This window comes from Rattus norvegicus, chromosome 19 (genome assembly GCF_021556685.1).
Source record: "Rattus norvegicus strain SHRSP/BbbUtx chromosome 19, alternate assembly SHRSP_T2T, whole genome shotgun sequence".
In the NCBI taxonomy this organism is placed as follows: Eukaryota; Metazoa; Chordata; class Mammalia; order Rodentia; family Muridae; genus Rattus; species Rattus norvegicus.
Window position 1 is genome coordinate 51,832,234 of NC_141552.1, and position 17,898 is coordinate 51,850,131.

Consider the following 17,898-nt stretch of genomic DNA (forward strand, 5'->3'; position numbering starts at 1 on the left):
AGCAGTGGATGCCCCGAGGCCCATGAGCTGCCAGACTGGGCAGGATGAAGAGATTGTTTCACGTCAGCGCACCCCCACCCCCTTCCCCTGTCTATTCCTTCTTCCCGCATCTGCTAGGGACTGAGGCTGAGGCGTGCAGCCGGCCTTTCTGCCCTCCACCCCCTTACCTGGCAATATGGAAACCAGGCACAGACGTGGTGACGGAGACGCTGCGAAACTGCGTCTCAAGCTTTAGTTCAGGTTCCCAGGGATGACGTGGACCTGACAGTTTGGCGTGGGGTGTGAACTAGGAGCCTGCATCTCTCAGAACAGTGCTATTCATGGGGCTCCTCAAAAGGTTTGGCTTGCGGTCAGTCAGTGGTCAGTGTGCATGGAGGAGAAGGCCTAACGCAGGCAGCCTGGGTCTGGAAACCGGGTTCTCTTTCCCACCTGTGTCCTTATGGACCTCCCTGAGATTCACTCCCCAGACCCTGTGCCCCCAGCTCTCTGTCTTTCAGAATTAGTCACCTGCTTGGGAGTAGAGAACAAATTAAAGGGGATATTGTTTCGGTTGTTGTTGTTGCTGCTGCTGCTGCTGTTGCTGCTGTTGTTGTCATTGTCATTGCCTGTTTTTAAAGTCTCAGCCCCTTAGCTGGCCAGTTCATGGAGGAGGAGGAAGAGAGCCCGGCAAGCAAAGCCCACCAATTAATTGGTAAATGCTAGCAGGTTTCTCTGGCCCAGCCCAGGCTGGAGAGGAGATTGGCTTTGCTGTCAATAAACAAGTCCCTGGTGCAGCATCAAAGCTGTTCTCCTTTATCAATCGTGGCCTCCCCTTCCCGCATGTTCCTGTAACTTACCAAGCATTTATGACATTGATTTTACAATCGGGCTGTTAACCCTCCCGCCCCTTCAGACCCGCCATCCTTTTGGGCTTGAACTGTCAATCAAGTGTCATCTAGCCAATCAGGGGACGTCCTTAGGAAGAGCCTCCCCAGATTCTCACCTAGATCCCAGCTAAGCCTTATGGGAAGTCCTGTTTCCTTTGCCACTGGGGTTGGTTTAGCGTGACGATTTGTTTCAAACGAGCACGTCTTTTCTGAGGCACACAGAACTTTTACCATCGCAGAGACCGAGGTTATCAGTTGATCAGACAAGTGCGTAGGTTGCGAGTCGTAAGCCAATCATGGCACGTCCTTCAGAAAAGCGATTTCTTTGGAGGCTCCTGCAAGCCTGCCTTCTCCTTCTTTTCCCGAGGGGGAGCTGTTGGCTCACTATGCAGTCAAGCCTGGAGGAAATGCAAAAAGACAGGGTTGGCAGGAGATGGAGGGAGATGAAACCCAGCCAAGAGCTTTGTCTGCTGCTTATGAATGAGCTAGATGGCAGAGCCCGGGACAGATGGCTTGGGGTCCGAGGGTAAAAGACTGGACTCGGAGAGGTGCCGAGCCACCTGTAGGAGAATGGCAGCAAGGCGATAACCGCCCCTGCGGTGGTGTTGCAGGAGCCGGGCAGCCCTGTGATCTGTTGCTACCTTCCCCGGGGATGTGAGTTCTCAGAGGGCAAGTTCAGCTCAGTAGCACTCCGGAGTCGGAAACGGAAAAGCCCTAGGGCTGAAGGACAGCTGCTGGGGTAGCAACCAATAACTAAGAGTCAGCTGTGGAAGCGGGCCCTGCTAAGCCCAGCTGCCGGCTCTGCCTCTGCAGGGGAAAACGGCCCCATGCGTGGCACACGGCGAACGGGCTCCCTGCAGACGAGCTGAGGTATTGCTCCCCAAGGAGGCATTGGCCCATTCAAAGTCTGGCCAGTCTCATCCATGCTGCTTTCCTAGTTTCAGTGTGAAGTGTGCTGAGCTCCAGACAAGGAAGCGTTTCTGGTTTGGGAGGAAGGAGGTGGGAATTTGGGGCGTCTTCTCTTGAGTTTGATGGTCAGAGTCGTGGCACCGGACTCTATTGAGATTTACCCTGTAAGGTTCACTGCTTGGGAAATGTGACTTCTGATGTTTCCGAGGCCGGAAGGGGAGGAATCTGGCCATTGGCCCCCCTTGGGCCCTTTTCAGGATGTACCTAACACTTTACCTTTGCCCTCTGACCCCGAAGACCTTTGAACTTACCAAACCTGACACTCAGTCATTGAAAAGTACCTCTGATTTCTCTACATCACTGGGCACGTCTCAGCCTGCCAGTCTCTTTCTTCCCCTCATCCTCACTGGTGTCCCCCCCACCCCCACCCCTTCCCGGTGTGATCAATCAGGTACAGATGACTTCATGTAAGTTATCTGTATGCGCCAAGGGCCCTTTCTGTGACCTCACTGGATACTGGAATGATGACAAGCCTCTTCCACTGAGGCTCCCTGCCCCGCCTGTCTCGAAGCCCTGATGGCACCGAGTGGAGATTCCAATGGGTTTAGCTGTACAGTGACAGCGTTTAGTCTAAAGGGCATATCCCTGACCACTTCCCCATTTCTCCCTCACTGCATGGACCGGGCTGTGTCGTCCATGGTGCCTGCTGCTTGCCCTCTCTGTACTGCACTGTGCAGGGCCATGTCCCCCAGTCTGCCCTCTGCCCTGCAAGCTTTTTGAGTTGTGGGTGTGGACAGAAGCTTCTTATAGCACCCCATGCAGGGGGACTTTAGCCTCGGCCCTCCTAACCTCTTTCCTTTCTTTCTCTCTTTCCCCTCTCTCCCTCCTCCCCGGCCCTTGCCTCCGCCCTTCAGGTCCGATCCGTACTGGGTGCAATGAAAGCTCCACGCAGGCCTTACCATGGAAGGCTGTGACTCGCCCGTCGTCTCGGGGAAGGACAATGGGTGCGGGATCCCTCAGCACCGGCAATGGACTGAACTCAACAGCACCCACCTCCCCGACAAACCCAGTAGCATGGAGCAACCCACAGGCGAGAGCCATGGGCCCCTGGACAGCCTGAGGGCCCCCTTCAATGAGCGCCTGGCGGACAGCAGCACCTCCGCTGGGCCGCCCGCCGAGCCCGCCAGCAAGGAGGTCAGCTGCAACGAGTGCTCAGCCTCCTTTTCCAGCCTCCAGACCTACATGGAGCACCACTGCCCTGGCACGCATCCCCCGCCGGCCCTGCGAGAGGAGAGCGCCAGCGACACCAGCGAGGAGGGCGAGGAGGAGAGCGATGTGGAGAACCTGGCCGGGGAAATCGTCTACCAGCCAGATGGCTCCGCATACATTGTTGAGAGCTTGAGCCAGCTGGCCCAGAGCGGGGCCGCGTGCGGCAGCAGCAGTGGAAGCGGGGGCGTCCCCTCGCTCTTCCTGAACTCTCTCCCCGGGGTGGGGGGTAAACAAGGGGACCCTTCGTGTGCTGCACCCGTGTACCCGCAGATCATCAACACTTTCCACATAGCCTCATCCTTCGGGAAATGGTTTGAGGGCTCAGACCAGGCCTTCCCGAATACCTCAGCCCTGGCGGGGCTCAGCCCTGTCCTGCACAGCTTCCGCGTTTTTGACGTGCGACACAAAAGCAACAAGGATTACCTGAACAGTGATGGTTCTGCCAAAAGCTCCTGCGTATCCAAAGATGTCCCCAACAATGTGGACCTGTCCAAATTCGATGGCTTTGTGCTCTACGGCAAGAGGAAACCCATTCTGATGTGTTTCTTGTGCAAACTCTCCTTTGGGTATGTCCGTTCATTTGTGACCCACGCGGTGCACGACCATCGAATGACCCTGAGTGAAGAGGAGCGGAAACTTCTTAGCAATAAGAACACCTCCGCTATCATCCAAGGGATTGGCAAAGACAAGGAACCCCTTGTAAGTTTTCTGGAACCAAAAAACAAAAACTTTCAACACCCTTTAGTTTCCACAGCTAACCTCATAGGCCCCGGACACAGTTTTTATGGTAAATTTAGTGGCATTTGCATGGACGGGGAGGAGGCCCTCCCAGCTGGAGCTGCTGCTGGCCCTGAGCAGCCCCAGGCTGGCCTCTTGACCCCCAGCACCCTCTTGAACCTTGGCGGGCTCACCAGCTCGGTCCTGAAGACCCCCATTACCTCAGTCCCCCTGGGGCCTCTGGCTTCTAGTCCTACCAAATCCTCAGAGGGCAAGGACTCTGGGGCAGCTGAAGGAGATAAGCGAGAAGTGGGGGATCAGGACTGCTTCTCCGAGAAAGTAGAGCCAGCTGAGGAAGAGGAGGCGGAAGAGGAGGAAGAGGAGGAGGAAGAGGCGGAGGAGGAGGAAGAGGAGGAAGAAGAAGAGGAAGAGGAAGACGAGGGCTGCAAAGGACTCTTTCCAAATGAGCTGGAGGAGGAACTGGAGGACAGGCCCCCCGAGGAGTCTGGGGCCACGGCAGGTGGTGGCAGCAAAAAGGACCTTGCTCTCTCAAACCAAAGCATTTCTAACTCCCCCTTAATGCCTAATGTGCTCCAGACCCTGTCGAGGGGCACAGCTTCTACTACTTCTAACTCTGCTTCTAACTTTGTTGTCTTTGATGGTGCGAACCGGAGGAGTCGTTTAAGCTTTAACAGTGAGGGCGTCAGGGCCAACGTGGCAGAGGGCAGGAGGCTGGACTTCGCTGACGAAAGTGCCAATAAAGACAGTGCCACAGCACCAGAACCAAATGAAAGCACAGAGGGCGACGATGGGGGCTTTGCCCCTCATCACCAGCACGCTGGCTCCCTCTGCGAGCTTGGGGTCGGGGAGTGCCCCTCAGGTAGCGGTGTGGAATGCCCCAAATGTGACACGGTCCTGGGCTCCTCACGCTCGCTGGGTGGCCACATGACCATGATGCATTCTCGTAACTCGTGTAAGACGCTCAAGTGCCCCAAGTGCAACTGGCACTACAAGTACCAGCAGACACTGGAGGCACACATGAAGGAGAAGCACCCGGAGCCCGGGGGCTCCTGCGTCTACTGCAAAAGCGGGCAGCCCCACCCGCGGTTGGCACGAGGCGAGAGCTACACGTGTGGTTACAAGCCTTTCCGCTGTGAGGTGTGTAACTACTCCACAACTACCAAAGGCAACCTCAGTATTCATATGCAGTCTGACAAACATCTCAACAACATGCAGAACCTGCAGAACGGAGGGGGCGAGCAGGTCTTCAGCCACAGCGCCGGGGCCGCAGCAGCCGCCGCGGCCGCAGCTGCGGCCGCAGCCAACATTGGGAGCTCCTGCGGTGCCCCCTCACCCACCAAACCAAAAACCAAACCCACGTGGCGGTGTGAGGTGTGTGATTACGAGACCAACGTGGCCAGGAACCTCCGCATTCACATGACCAGTGAGAAACACATGCACAACATGATGCTGCTTCAACAGAACATGACACAGATCCAGCACAACCGCCACCTGGGCCTCGGCAGCCTACCCTCGCCCGCCGAGGCCGAGCTCTACCAGTACTACCTGGCCCAGAACATGAACCTGCCCAACCTGAAGATGGACAATACCGCTTCAGATGCCCAGTTCATGATGAGTGGATTCCAGCTGGATCCTACAGGGCCCATGGCCGCCATGACGCCTGCTCTAGGTGAGGCTAACCCCTTCCCTTCGGGCTTGTGTGTTTTCACCATAGGAGTTTCCCAGGGGCCAAGCATGTAGAATTGGTTGGGGTAGACCTGTGTGTGAATTGGTTTTGATTTTTTTTTATCTCAATTTTTTTTAAATGGAAATGTCTGACTATCCAGAGTTTTCCCTCCAGGGTTTCTCCCCACGCCGCATGTGTACATATGGAAGATTTTATGGGTCGGACAGAACCATAATTGTAGTCTGGCTACGTAGGGCCAGGATTAAAACTCAAATGTTGCCTCCAGTTTTTTTGGCTTGTGGTCAACCTTCTTTTTCTGTTTACAGTCTTTCTCTCTTCTCTTCCTCAATTTGAAAAATTGCCACAATCACTCAAAACTCTTGGGTTCCATTAAATATTTATCGAAACTTACAGGAAACTATAGCTGGGACCATCCTCAATAATTTAAACAGCGACAATCATGGTTTCAGTTGGAGCAATTGGAAGCTGTAACAAACCTTATTGAAACACCCAAAGGTTGGTTCTGTGCCGAGCTGGGAACTACCCAGGGGGATTCCCTGAATTCTCTTGTGTATTTTCGAGGATCTTGATGAAAGAGATACATTCTTATACTTTCTTATTTCGGATGAGTTGTTGATTAGTGTAGTTGGGAATTAATTAGGAATTAAATTGCCCTGGGGACACTGTCATGAGTATTGTGATCAATGAAGAACTGAATAAATTGTAATATTGTCCATCAAAGAAAGCTTAAGTTTCAATAGCAGTTGGATACTAGCTTAGTGGGGGTTGCCAGGAGAAACAGTATCTTAGAGAAGCTGGGTGACCTACCTGCAGGGTTTTAAAGGTCAGCTTTCTGCCACTGTGACAAGTGTTTGAGGTGATGGGTATGTAAAGGGAAATAGTTTTGTCTCATGGTTTTGGGGGTTTTAGTCTTTGGTCAGTTAGTCCTATTGCTCCGGGCCCTGTGGCAAGATCTTGTATCATAGTGGGAATACTTGGAGGGGGGGCATTGATCGATTGATCTGAAAAGGAGAGGGAGGGGCCAGGGTCCCATATGACTAGAAGATTCACAACTGGGTCCCATCTCTGGTTTACCACCTTCCCATAGTGACACAGGCTGGGGACCAAGTCTTTAACACATAGGCCTTTGGGGACTTTTTTTTTTCAAACCACAGTGCCAATTCTTACTGATAAGCTTGACACATATATAGTAGAACCAAGAGTGTGTGGGATCTGGGTGCTGAGGGCTGTGGGTCATGACCAGTGTTTTGACCAGGAAAATACACTGTTTGAAGGTTAGTATGATGGTCAGGTCCCTTTTGTCCTCATGAAGTGGGTCCCAACCTAACTTCCATTCCCTGACTCTACTGTCTAGGCCTTCTGGGATCCGTAGAGAGAACGTTAGTTAGCAGCATCCTATGATTGGCATGGGAATGAATAGTGTTCTTAGCAACAAAGCAAGTGCATACCTTGATTTGGGTGTGGGTTAAGCAAGCACCAGGAGGCCAGATTTCACCAGTACTCGGCTCTCTTTATTTTGTATCCTGTTGCAAGGGAGCTGTTTCCCAGCATCCATCTCATTCTCCCTGCCCTCTGCTTCCCTTTGAATTCATGACATTTGAACCTTGTTTTCTATTTTGAAATATTAACCTGTTGATCTTTTATGACCAAATGACCGACTGGTCAACCACAAGGGCACAAGAATCCCTTGTTCTGTTTTGTCCCCAGAGTGAACCCGTGCACCCTGGGAAGGGTGGGTGCTGTGTCCTAGTGCCTTGAAGCCCATATGTCCTCCTTTCCCTCTCTCCTCCTCCTCTTCCTCCTCCTCTTCTTCTTCTTCTTCTTCCTCCTCCTCTTCCTCTTCTTCTTCTTCATCCCTCCCCCTCTCTCCAACAGGAATCAGTTTTCCCATCTTTGAGACAATAATGTTTTGGTAGACTAGACAAATCTTCAGAAGGAACTGGGTGTAGCCCTTATACCACAGAAACATAGAAACGGGATGAACTCATACTGACAAATCAGGGTCTCTGGTTCCCTTGAAAGTGAGTGACTTCTCCTTGAATCCCTCAATTGGGGACATCTTTTAGTTTATTTTCTATTTTCTACCTAGTGTCTGTAAGTCCCAGGGGGTCACCGCAGTTGCCAAATACAAAAGAAGCAAAGGGACAGTCCTTGTCTTCAGACCCACAGAAAAGAGCCACTTTATGTCCTAAGAGTAGAGCTGTCCCTTCTGAGGATCTTGCCCGCCTCAGTCAGGAAGGCCTCTTGAGTTCTGAGCACCATGGTTGGAAGAGGTGGGTCTTCAGAGGCACCCTGCCCTTTCTGTGGCTATGAGGTCCCGTCCTGGTGAGGAGACTCACAGTTGTTCTGTGTTGCAAGGCCGAGTAGGTGTGGGGATGAGGTGATGTGTTCAGAAGATTCACAAAGGAAGTGGTGTGGCCTCCACAGAAGGAAGAAGATAGGCAAGTAGAAAAGTTTCAGTGGCACCTGCCGCGCTGTGGTCAGGCCATCGGTGAGGTGGCTCTAGGGTATTAGATATGATTGGGTTCTGCTGTGGGGCAGAAAGGGCTTCTGTGAAATTCACTCTTACTTACCAGGTTACCCATGCTTTCTCCGACAGAACCTTCTCTTTAGTGGCCAGATGCTTGCTCTGGATCTGCTTCTGTTCTTGAGGATGTAGAGGAGGCGGTTACACCCCTTGGTCTGGTCTGACTTAAAAATGGGTTTGCCACCATTTGTAGACAGGATATTAAGCCATATGAACCTCCCTCCCAAGCATCCCTGTAGACTCTCAGGTCTAGCACAGAATCAAGGAGTGGCTCACCGGGTCTCTTTTGTGCTTCCCAAGTAACCAGGCATCTTGCTGGTAACAGAGCACTTGCTTGGGGTTTAGGAAGCCACCTGCCTTCTTCCTTTGCCTTTTGGATGTGCCCTTTAATTCATGCCTCTTGAGGTCGTGCTTCTGAGTGGACTCCTGTGCCAAGCTGTGAAGTCCAAGTTAGTTGAGTCTCTGTCACTGGTACATGGTCTTTCCCAAGGCGCACATAGGGCTCAAGAGGCATGGCCTGCCTCCGTCTTACTCAAGACAGGCTCCCAAATGCCTGCGGATCAAGTGAGGGTCATCTAATTCACTGGAGTTGAATTGACTGTGTGGACTTGCAGGATTCTAACGCCTTGGCCTATCTCCAATGTGGAGTCTTGGCAGGAGTTCTGCTGTGCCCTCTGTCACCCCGATTCTGCCCAGCGCTCGCCACTGGGCCTGTGAACCAGGGATGGGAAAGGTCTTAAATCTCTCCTTCCGAGGGCTTCTAATGCTCATCCAGGCATCCAGCAAGCAACAGCCGATCTTCTCTGTAGAGCGGTATATAGATGCACTGAGGCTGTGTTTGAAGAGTTGGGGAAGATTTGATGCTTCACATGGTTCACATCAGAAACAATATACATTTGCTCCTTGTCTCGCCTCTCTGGGCAGTTTTCCCTTTGACCGAGCACTGAGTAGTTTTGTGGATATTGTCTGCGTTGGTCCCTATGAAGGATGGGATTGTTTTTGTTTCTTTTTTCTCCCTCTCTTCTTTCTTTTCCCTTTCTTATTTTTCCCTCTTACCCTAAAAAGAAAGTCGTGGTTATGGCTCCTCTTACTAGGGGACACGGTAAGAGAGCCTGGAGGTGGAAAGCCTCCAGCACCTTCTGGAATACACGTGTGAAAGACTTCTGTTTTCTCACATTGTCTGAAGACTTCGAATGTAGCTTAGTAGCGACCATACTGAACTCTTCTTTTGTAGTCGATACAAACTCCCCCCATTTCTCTCTCTCTCTCTCTCTCTCTCTCTCTCTCTCTCCCCCCCTTCCTCCCTCCCCCTCTCCCGTCTCCACCCCTGTCATCTTCATCATTTTTTTTTTGATGAGCCACTAACTTGGGATTCTAATCAGTTATTAAAAATTAAAAAAAAAAAAACAAGCTCAGTCAAACCACATATAAAAGGTCAACTTTAAATATCAATTGGAGGGTGGAGGATGGGGGCAGACCTCGTAGCCCGTGTGCATGTGTTCTAAGGAAAGGTAGGAACCAGAAGGTGACGCTCAGCCTTCTGAGGGCTGTACACCGTGTAGGTGGTGGAGGGGGGGTCGGCTCTCTCCAAGGCTTTCAAAATCGAGGTGTATGTAAGAGCTTGTCATGTTAGTTCACCACCAGCGAAGGTGAGCCTTTCTCTGGGTTTCTTCAGGGCAGCGATGGACTGAAAACGGGTTGGGGTTCAGAGGGAAGGGATGGCGGTCTTTTATCAGACCTTAGGGAGCACCAGCTGACCCCTTGGCTGCAGCTGCCTGTCTGGCTTCACCTCCTGAAGGTGACAGGACCTGTGGCTGTGACCCTTGTCTGTTGCACAAAACATTTGCTCACGTGTACACTGGGTAGGCCCTCACACGACTGGGCCATTCAGAGGAAGGCTGGACTCCTGCCCTAGAGTGCTCCCACCCTGGTAGGGAGGCGGCTTCTATGCAGCCTTGTGTATAGCTAGCTGTGACCCGTTATTCCATGTGATTCAGGGACCTGGAAAAGGAAGATCATTCTAGAAAGGGTAAAAGGTAGGTTAGGTAGCTCTGATGGACAGGTAGGCTACTGACAGGAGGGGCCTTGGGAAGGGCAGAGGGCTCATTACTGAAATCTGTGCAGTTAGCCGTGCAGCTCTGTGGCCATCTACATTAATATTAATGGCAATGAAAAATTCAGTTTCTCGCTGTGTGGACAGCAAGCGCGGCTCCCCCCCCCCCCCCCCACCTCAATGGCAGGAAGTCTTGCTCCTTGGTGATGCTGTAGAAGAATAGTGGGCCCACTCTTGGTTCCTGCTAGAGGCCTGGTATTATAGACTTCTCTGTTCATCTCCAATTCTGGCAGCAGGGGGCGGGTAGGGTGGGGTCTGGACATTCAGATCCTGTTGCACACAAAGGCTGATGGGGACTTAGCATTTTTCTTGGATCCAGAGAGAGGGGGCAGATTGAAATTGTTCAGGGGATCACGGTCTATAAATTCATCTCGATGTTCTTTTTCAGAATAGAGAAGGCTCAGGGCCTTCCGCAAACCACAGACTATGCAAGCAGCAGGGGGATTTTGTTGTCCCGCCAATAGCACCTTGCAGGGTTCGTTTTCTGTACCGCGGCTGCGAGGCTGACCTCTGACTGTCTTCCTCTACCTTCCCTACAGTGGGCGGTGAGATCCCCCTAGACATGCGGCTCGGGGGCGGACAGCTGGTGTCGGAGGAGCTGATGAACCTGGGCGAGAGCTTCATCCAGACCAACGACCCATCGCTGAAGCTCTTTCAGTGCGCGGTCTGCAACAAGTTCACGACGGACAACCTGGACATGCTGGGGCTGCACATGAACGTGGAGCGCAGCCTCTCAGAGGACGAGTGGAAGGCCGTGATGGGGGACTCTTACCAGTGCAAGCTCTGCCGCTACAACACGCAGCTCAAGGCCAACTTCCAGCTGCACTGCAAGACGGACAAGCACGTGCAGAAGTACCAGCTGGTGGCCCACATCAAGGAGGGTGGCAAGGCCAACGAGTGGAGGCTCAAGTGCGTGGCCATCGGCAACCCTGTGCACCTTAAGTGCAACGCTTGCGACTACTACACCAATAGTCTGGAGAAGCTGCGGCTGCACACGGTCAACTCCAGGCACGAGGCCAGCCTGAAGTTGTATAAGGTGAGGTCGACTTCTCGAGACCCAGGGACGGGCTCTCCACAGAGTGGATTGGCTGCTTGGAGGTGGGCAGCCGGGGACTTGAAAAGCAGGGCAAACTAACTCTAAAGGTTTTGCATCCAATGCCCAGTGAAGCCCAGGATGTGTCGATGGCTTCCTTTGGTGGCTGAAGGGTTGGGGTGTCTCATTTCGGGGGGGGGGGGCAGACCAGTTTCCAGCAGCCCAGTGCTGTGGTGCTCTCTTCTTTGGTGCTGGTCTCTGCTGTAGTCTGTCGAGTCTCCCTCAGCTGCTGCAGACCAGGGTCCCTTTCTACCCATTAGTTTATCTTTTATTTCTAACCCCCTTCTGTGCTCCAGAGTGCGGCATTCATGCGTCCGTTCTGTTTATCCATCTCGCTGTACACTAAACACCTTCTGTATCCTGGCCATTGTTCTGGAAGTATGTGCACACAGACACGTGTACACACACACATACATATGTGTATATGCACACACACATGGATACATGTACACATGTTTATACAGACAGACACACACGTCTGCGCTCACACCCAGATCCCTGCCCCTCACAGTGTTTTCAGTCTTTAGGGACAGGATGAGTTGCAGACCCCATGGGGAAATTTCCTGGTGGAAGGAGGCAGTAAATGCTATGGAAAAGAACAGCTCAAGGGGAGGAGCTCCCTGTTGATCCTTTTCCCATTTCTGCATTTCACATCCACGTTCTCTGCTTCCTCTCTTTTAGCCTCTTTCCTTCCTTCTTCCCCTCCCCCTCCCCTCCCCCTCCCCTCCCCTTCCCCTTCCCTTCCCCTTCCCTCTTCCCCTCTCCTTCCCCTCCCCTCCCCTTCCCTTCCCTTCCCCTCCCCTTCCCTCTTCCCCTCTCCTTCCCCTCCCCTTCCCCTCTCTTCCCCTCCCCTTCCCCTCCCCTTTCCTCCCCGAGCCCCTCAGTCTCACCCTTCCCTTCTCTCCCCCAGCCCCCCAGTCTCTCGCTGACCGTCAGGGAGGAGGAGGGGCCGCGGATCCTGTAAATAGTCCTTTTACTTGCACGGCAGGATTGCTCCAGACATTCCTATTGATTTTCGCTGGACTTAAAGCCTCACCTTTCCCTCTAATCATCCCATAATGGCTTTAGTATGAACAATCAGGTGCAAATCGTCATAAATCTCCTCAGCCTCCTTCCACACACCCTCCACTCCCTCTTTTCCCCTCCGTCCTCTTCAGTTCCATCCTTAGCCCTCTTCTCTTCACTTCCAGCGGTTTCTCACTTCTGGGCTAGCAAATGGTCAGTTCCCGCCGACTCTGGGCTCTGAGCCGGCAGAGTCTCCCATGACCCTCTCGTGATTGTCTGTGGAGACCCCCACATGAGGGAGACCCGGGATCCATGGCTCTCACTGGTCTTTGCTCGGTTGATGCTTCCGATTCCTCTTGCCTTTGCACAGCCTCGGGGAGCACCTTGTTTAAGGAACAATTTTAGAGAAAGGTAGTAGGGATAGAGTGTTCTAGAAGTGACGGCTGGCACCAGGTATAGCAGTCTAGGGTTGGCTTGGATACTGAGTAAGCCAGATCCTCCATTCTGTGCATACAAATTCCTCGCTGGACCAGCTTGATTTTGTGTCCTGCTAGAAAGAACTCTCTCTCCAGTCAGGTTCCGTTGCAGGTACGACTGGCCATAGGGTGGCGCTGACATGGCCAAGACAGCCAGGTGGGAAAAAGCCAGAGGAAATCAGCATTTCTGAAGAACCTGGCAGTTAAGTTTGCACAAGAGAATCCTGCTGGCCACTGAAGGTCATGTGTCACCCTGATGAAGGGTCCTATAGGCATGAACTGAAGCTGGCCTCTTCTAGCTGAGGAAATGGCTCACTCCTTAGATTCTTAAGAGCACACAGTGACCACTAAGTCCTCAGGCCGTATCTTCCATGTGGTCCAGGGCACTTGGCTTTGCTTCTGAAGGCTCTGGAAACAGGGTTTATACTGAGGACTCACCCCACCCACCTATCCCCAAATCATGCCTGTGGATCGCACCCAGGAAGTCAGATGAGGCCTTTTCCAAGGTCAGGTGTGAAGGAAACGTTTTCTGCTCTATCAGCACTGGTCACTTACATGACGGGGCCTTACTTACCTTATTTATTTTGTTGGTTGGTTTGTTTTGTTTGTTTGTTTACTCAAGGCGGAGTGATCAGAGCCTATGCCACAAGTAGAAGAGCACTAAATACTGAGGCAGAGGCTCGCCAGTTGGGAGTCGCAGCTATTTTGCTGTCGAATCCCTGGAGAGACCAGCCCCTCAGTATACCTGCCCCCAGGGTCAGGAAGCAAAGGTCTTTATAGTTTGGTCTTAGTAGTCCTTGGGGAGTGAGTGCCCTTCTGCTGAGGCCCTTTTGGGAGGCAGGAAGCTCTCCCACCCACCTTTGGATGAATCCAGAGCTCGCTCCAAGCCCTTTTGTTCCCTCCCTGTGACTGAGATAAACTTCTTGCCAGGGAGGGGTCTCCCTCTCCTGGGCTTTGTCCTCAGTGCCTGGATTCGGGTGGGGTTTGGAGGTGGTTGGGCCCTGGTGTGGCCCGTAGTAATGGAGATTGACTGCATGTTATTTTCCCCTCTTGCTTATGTAATCCATTAGCCCGGCACACGCATAATCAGTTTAGAGCACAGTTAACTGGATGTAATCGAGTTCTTTACTGTCTGCTAGAGAAACTGCTCCAGAAGCCGCTGACCTAGGGAGAGCACTTAGCCTGCCCAGCTCCCCCCCCCATCCTGCCCCGCCACCACCCCTCTCACTCTGTCCCACTTCCTGGAAAATTGTTCATGACCAGCCAGGGCAAACTCGAAGGTTGGTTTTGTTTTGTTTTTGCCTTTTTTTTTTTTAACTTTGCGGTTTGCTTTTTGAGACAGGATGCCGTGTGTCTCAGAAGGGTCCTAAACTCACCAAGTAGTTGAGGATGATCTTAGACTTCTGGTCTTCCTCCCTCCACCTCCCCACTTGCACACGTTAGTTACCAGTGTGCATCTTCACACACAGTTTCATGAGGGACTGGATACTGGACATCGCTCTAGGCAAACACTCCGTCAACTAAGCTACATTCCTAGCCACAGAAGGTAGCTGTCCTTTGCCGGGTCCACGGGAGTACGGCCTGCAGTCTGGCCTCACAGCGCTTCTCCTGTGCTCCTCCTTCAAGCCAAGCCTTTTCTTCTTCCCGTCTTCCCTGTGTGTTGGAGGAGACAGATCGGGGTATCAGGAAGCGCAGGCAGGTTTTGTCACTGTGATCTCATACTGGACCTGTCACCTCCCTGATGTCATGGGGATTGACGTAGATGGAGCAACCCTAATCTGAAAATCCCCAAACCGAGTTGAGCCAAAGCATTTGCATGCTGTCAAAATGGCACCGGGTTCCCTCAGGCAGTGTATCTAATGAATCTGTGTTTAGATCTCAGTCCCGATCTAATGATAGGTCATAAAGAAGCACAGATATTCTAGAATCGGGGGGAAAAATCCCCAAGGACGAACCGTCTGGGTCCCATGGTTTCAGAAAGTGGACAGGCAGCCTGTAGCTGTGCTGTGTTAGGACCGGCCTTTCTAAAATGTGGAACGACACAGAGGTCAGGCTCATCTGAAAAAAAAAACAAACAAACATATTTTTTCCCTTAGAATTGTCTATTCTGCTTATTTTGTGTTTTTTTTTTTTAATTTAAAACACTTATTGGTGTGTGAGTGTATGCATGTGTATGTGTTTGTGTGTACTGTTTGAGTGTTGTTCAATCTCTTCTTCCACCGTATGTGTCCCAGGAATCAATTTTAGGTTGGCAGGCTTGGTGTCAACCACCTCTACTCATTGAATCATCTCAGCTCGAGGGATGAATTTTAAAGTGACGTTTGTGTGTATTTGTAGTGGGGCAGAGGATCTGGAGAGCCCAAGATATCAGACAGAGAGGCTCCTTTTCCCTTCCTCTGGACTCCTGGGTGGGTCCCGCAAAATGCCAGTCCATAGTGGAGTTCCTGGCTTCTGTTCAACCAGTAGCCGCCTCTGGTTATGCAGCTGACTAGTATTCTGACTAACTATGGTGGGCCACCCCAGCCGCCTGGTTTCTGCCTTCAGTGTCGAGTGAGTTTTCTAAGCCATCACGGAAGTGCATTGTGGAACAGGCTGAGCTCCAAAACCCATTGATGCCTTTTTCTCCACTTCCTCCCACCTTCCCATGTCTCCCATTCACGAGATGTGAGGGGCCAGTGGTTTGTCTTAACACCAGGAACAGCTCATGCTGATAGTACTTGTCCCCTGCTCTGTCTTCCCAGGAGTGAGTAGATTCTGAATCCATGGGTCAGCCTGGGTTTTCCTGGGAGTATCTTGCCTTCACAATTGTAGGGTGTCCATGATGAGCCCTGGGGAATACTTGGTCTTTTCTCCCCGGGGAAGAGGGAAGGGTACGGGAAGGCAGTTGGAGTCTAAGCACACCTGCCCACTCTTAGAATCCGCCGGGCTGTGAGAGAGTATCGACTTTAACAGACGGATTAAGACCCCACCAGAACCCATTACTCAAATCGTTCCTAGCCGAGGTGCCTTTGATTGGGCCAAGACCCCAGGTTTCATGATAATCTTAAATTATAGCAAGGACGGTTGTCTACCTAGCTCAGTGTCGGGGTTCAGTGTGAGCTGCACGAGCTCTGCTCGTGAGATCAGATGCCGGCATCTAAGCCCCCCGTATTGACTTAAAATAGGAGGGAAGGCATGGCTCTGATTTATGATACCAGGTGAGCCCACATGGCGTGTGGTGAGCCTACAGTCAGCCCTCCTGCCTCTTCTAAGTGTTACACAGTGCAGACAGACAGAAGGACAGCCTTTCTTCCTCCTTAAGTGCTCCTTGGGTCTCATAAGGCCATTGCATGGTGGATGGACAAATCAGAAGAATATAAGAATTTCACTCGAAGTCCGCATCCTTGGTTTCCTTGACGGCCACACTCTGGGTAGTGTGTCCGCTGTGTGTGGGCAGGGCAGAGAGGGCTCTTCAAAAGGCAGCCGCACCCTTAATGCCCATGGGGGCTGTCTGGTCTGGTGGCCTTTGCCTTGTTCCACAGCAAGGGGCATAAGTCCTCTGGGGCAGCTCCTGTCCTCCACCCAGAAGTACAAGTGTCAGAGGGCTTATGGGTGATTTGACTCAGGAGCTAGTTTCTACCAGCGCTTGCCAATGACGTAGACTGTTAAATGTCTGCTGACTCCCGCTTACCCGAGGTGGCTTCAGCCAGGAAAACGATGTGCTCATTCAGGAGGTTCATAGGGTGTGTGTGAGCGGCCAGAGGTTTGGAGGGAATTTTTAGTGCCTTTGTTCTCTCTGGCCTCCTCCTCTGGAGCAGCTGGGGCTTAGAAGTTCATTTCCCTCAATGGATAGCAGAGCTGGCTAGACATGGCTTCCTCGCCTGGCTGGGAGTCCATGCTGGAGGGATCCCAGGCTGGCTGTGGTAGACAGGCTGTGGTAGCCTCCAACCACTTGTCAGCCCCAGGGACCTCTAGGGAGATAAAAGGTCAGCCCTCTGTCGGGGCAGGGCTCAGCCCCAGACTGGGTTAAATCATCCCTGCTGTGGGGACCTGTGGCCAGTGTGTCACCAATGGTGTGTAGTGGGGGTGGTTGTCACCCCTTAGGAAGGTCTCTCACTTTCTGAAACATCTCAGGCACCTTCATTTGTACCCTCAGGAAGTTCTCCTGTGTGGTCGGATGTCCTCCCCTCAGGCTCTGCCCAGGTCATTCTGGGGATGGCCTTGGGCACAGCCTTGGGCAGGGAAGCCCTAGTTAGTGTTGTCTTTTGGCTCTACCCTTAAGGCCTCACGTAATGGAGCTGAAATTGTGTTAGACGCAGGGCTCTGGCTCTCCTGCATTTGTTGAGGAAACCAGTAATGTCACCATTAGCCGAAACACTTGCCATTCGTTCTTGTTCTCCACGTTGGCACCGCCCTCCCCTGCCCTCCCCAGCCCTCCCCTACCCTCCCAGCCCTCTCCTACCCTCCCAGCCCTCCCCTGCCCTCCCCAGCCCTCCCCTGCCCTCCCCAGCCCTCCCCTGCCCTCCCCTGCCCTCCCCAGCCCTCCCCAGCCCTCCCCTGCCCTCCTCAGCCCTCCTCAGCCCTCCCCTGCCCTCCCCAGCCCCTCTCGTGAGCTCTCAGGGAGTCTTCCCTTCTCTCCCACCCCAGTCCTTTTTGTATACATAGTCATGAACAGTGCAAATTCTGATAGAACATCACTATATTCTGCTGCAGTCTGTGTTATTTCTTACATGGCTAGTGTTACACATTTACAAGCCATGGATTCCTTTTTTTTTTTTTTAACTTTACTGTAAATGTAATACAAATAGGATGTAGTCATCATGAAGATACTTTTTTTTTTTTTTAAATACAGCAGGAAAAGAGAAAATTACTGGCAGGCCAGTCTAGTGACATCTCACAGTGACACATTTGTGCTTCCTATGGGACCAGATCTTGCTCTGAAGCCCAGGGTGGCCCCGAATTAGTATTTCCTTGCACACACTTCTGCACGGATGGTATGACGGGTTTCAGCCATCCCACCCAGCTTTCAGGTAGCTGCTCTTTCTCTTGCGCATGCGCAGAAGGCAGTTTGAAAGAGTTGGCTGACATCGCGTTCCTTTTACTTAATACCCCTAGGGGCAGGTGAGATGGCTGAGCCTGTAAAGGGGCTTGCTGCCGAGCCTGTCAACCTAAGTTTGATCCCTGTGAAGTGTGCGGGAGGAGGAGGAGGAGAGAATAGGCCTGTGCAAACTGTTCT

The 17,898-nt window shown here is 52.3% G+C and overlaps 1 protein-coding gene across 4 annotated transcripts in view; it reads left to right on the top strand.

The window, feature by feature from the left end:
- Zfhx3 (zinc finger homeobox 3) overlaps positions 1-17,898 on the top strand; it is a 255,000-nt gene that overhangs the window by 85,972 nt on the left and 151,130 nt on the right. For 2 of the 4 annotated variants that reach the window (XM_087594610.1, NM_001427481.2), the window contains 2 exon segments: positions 2,690-5,451; positions 10,649-11,145. In XM_087594610.1, coding sequence (XP_087450736.1) covers positions 2,736-5,451; positions 10,649-11,145 — 3,213 coding nt within the window. In that variant the 5' untranslated portion in view covers positions 2,690-2,735. 4 annotated transcript variants of the gene reach the window in all.